Source organism: Etheostoma cragini, unplaced genomic scaffold (genome assembly GCF_013103735.1).
Source record: "Etheostoma cragini isolate CJK2018 unplaced genomic scaffold, CSU_Ecrag_1.0 ScbMSFa_328, whole genome shotgun sequence".
In the NCBI taxonomy this organism is placed as follows: Eukaryota; Metazoa; Chordata; class Actinopteri; order Perciformes; family Percidae; genus Etheostoma; species Etheostoma cragini.
In genome coordinates this window covers 1-2,018 of record NW_023267531.1, presented here as the reverse complement: position 1 = coordinate 2,018, position 2,018 = coordinate 1, and the positions used below count along the sequence as shown (strand labels likewise).

At 31.3% G+C, this 2,018-nt stretch overlaps 1 protein-coding gene across 1 annotated transcript; it reads right to left on the bottom strand.

The window, feature by feature from the left end:
• Nucleotides 1–1,092: 1,092 nt before the first annotated feature.
• LOC117940784 (adenomatous polyposis coli protein 2-like) lies at nt 1,093–1,879 on the bottom strand (the record flags this gene model as incomplete). The annotated part of the gene is made up of 2 exons (XM_034865939.1): nt 1,093–1,283; nt 1,781–1,879. Coding segments are annotated over 2 exons (290 nt in total), but the record flags the coding sequence as incomplete, so codon positions are not given.
• Nucleotides 1,880–2,018: the final 139 nt, after the last annotated feature.

Genomic DNA, 2,018 nt, shown 5'->3' with positions numbered 1-2,018 from the left:
AGTATGTCGAAAAAATACAAAAAGTCATAGAATAGTATGTCGAAAAGTAAAAAAGTCAATGTATAATATGTCGAAAAATATAAAAGTTATAGTAGAGTATGTCGAAAAATACAAAAAGTCATAGTATAGTATGTCGAAAAAATACAAAAAGTCATAGTCTAGTATGTCAAAAAATACAAAAAGTCTTAGTATAGCATGTCGAAATAAGTAAAAAAAGTCATAGTATAGTATGTCGAAAAATATAAAAGTCATAGTATAGTATGTCGAAAAAATACAATAAGTCATAGTATAGTATGTCAAAAAAATACAAAAAGTCGTAGTATAGTATGTCGAAAAATACAAAAAGTCATAGTATAGTATGTCAAAAAAATTAAAAGTCATAGTATAGTATGTCGAAAAAATTAAAAGTCATAGTATAGTATGTCAAAAAAATTTAAAGTCATAGTATAGTATGTCAAAAAATACAAAAAGTCTTAGTATAGCATGTCGAAAAAAGTAAAAAAAGTCATAGTATAGTATGTCAAAAAAATTAAAAGTCATAGTATAGTATGTCGAAAAATACAAAAAGTCATAGTATAGTATGTCGAAAAATATAAAAGTCATAGTATAGTATGTCGAAAAAATTAAAAGTCATAGTATAGTATGTCAAAAAAATTAAAAGTCATAGTATAGTATGTCAAAAAATACAAAAAGTCTTAGTATAGCATGTCGAAAAAAGTAAAAAAAGTCATAGTATAGTATGTCAAAAAAATTAAAAGTCATAGTATAGTATGTCGAAAAATACAAAAAGTCATAGTATAGTATGTCGAAAAATATAAAAGTCATAGCATAGTATGTCGAAAAAATACAAAAAGTCATAGTATAGTATGTCAAAAAAATACAAAAAGTCATAGTATAGTATGTCAAAAAAATACAAAAAGTCATAGTATAGTATGTCGAAAAATACAAAAAGTCATATAGTATAGTATGTCAAAAAAATTAAAAAAGTCATAGTAAATTATGTCGAAAAATACAAAAAGTCATAGAATAGTATGTTGAAAAGTAAAAAAGTCATAGTATGTCAAAAAAATAAAAAAGTCAAAGTATAGCATGTTATATTGGAGTGTGGTTTCTGTGTGGTTGCTGTGTGGTTGCTATGGAGACCTTGTTGGCGACGTCTCCGAAGGTGAGGTTGGTGACGGCCATGCCGGCGTAGCGGCGCAGCGCCAGGTTGATGGGGTCGCTCAGCGCGCCGTACATGTCCTGGTCCAGGTGGAGGAGGTCGGCCACCACCTGCAGCCCGCCTACACACACACACACACACACACACACACACACACACACGCACACACACACACACATATATTAATACACACCACCTGCAGCCCGCCTGCACACACAAAACATATGTAAACAAATATATACAATACATACACAACAAATACACTTCACAGAACAGTATGTCAACAACAACATAATTAAATAAAAATAAAATTTTGTTTGTGGAAAAAATTAAAATAAAAAGTCCTGATATAGTATGTCGAAAAAATTTAAATTAAAATTCTCATTATAGTATATTTTAGTCATGTCCCAGATTGTAGTTATGACTGATTATAGTATGTCAAAAAATAATAATATTTAAAATAAAATAAAGAATATTAATATAGTCTGTGAACAATTTTTTTTTTTTTTTAAGTTTTAGTATAGCATGTCGAAAAAAAGAAATTAAAAAGTTCTATTATGGTATGTTGAACCAAGTCCCGGATTGTGGGGGGGGACCGGGAACGGTGGTCTCACCGACCTAGTTCGTTCATGGCGCGCCGGTACTCTTCTTCAAAGGAAAGCTTCATGATGGCGCACATGGCCTGACAGATCTGAGGGTCCACAGGTTCAGGGATGTCTGCAGGGACAAAGAGACGGAGGACATCATTGTTATATTTAGGGATGTCTCCAGAGACGAAGACTACTTTTAGTGTGTATAGAGCAGCATATCTCCACCAGACTCCATGTAAATAATCACTACTTTTAGCGTGTATAGA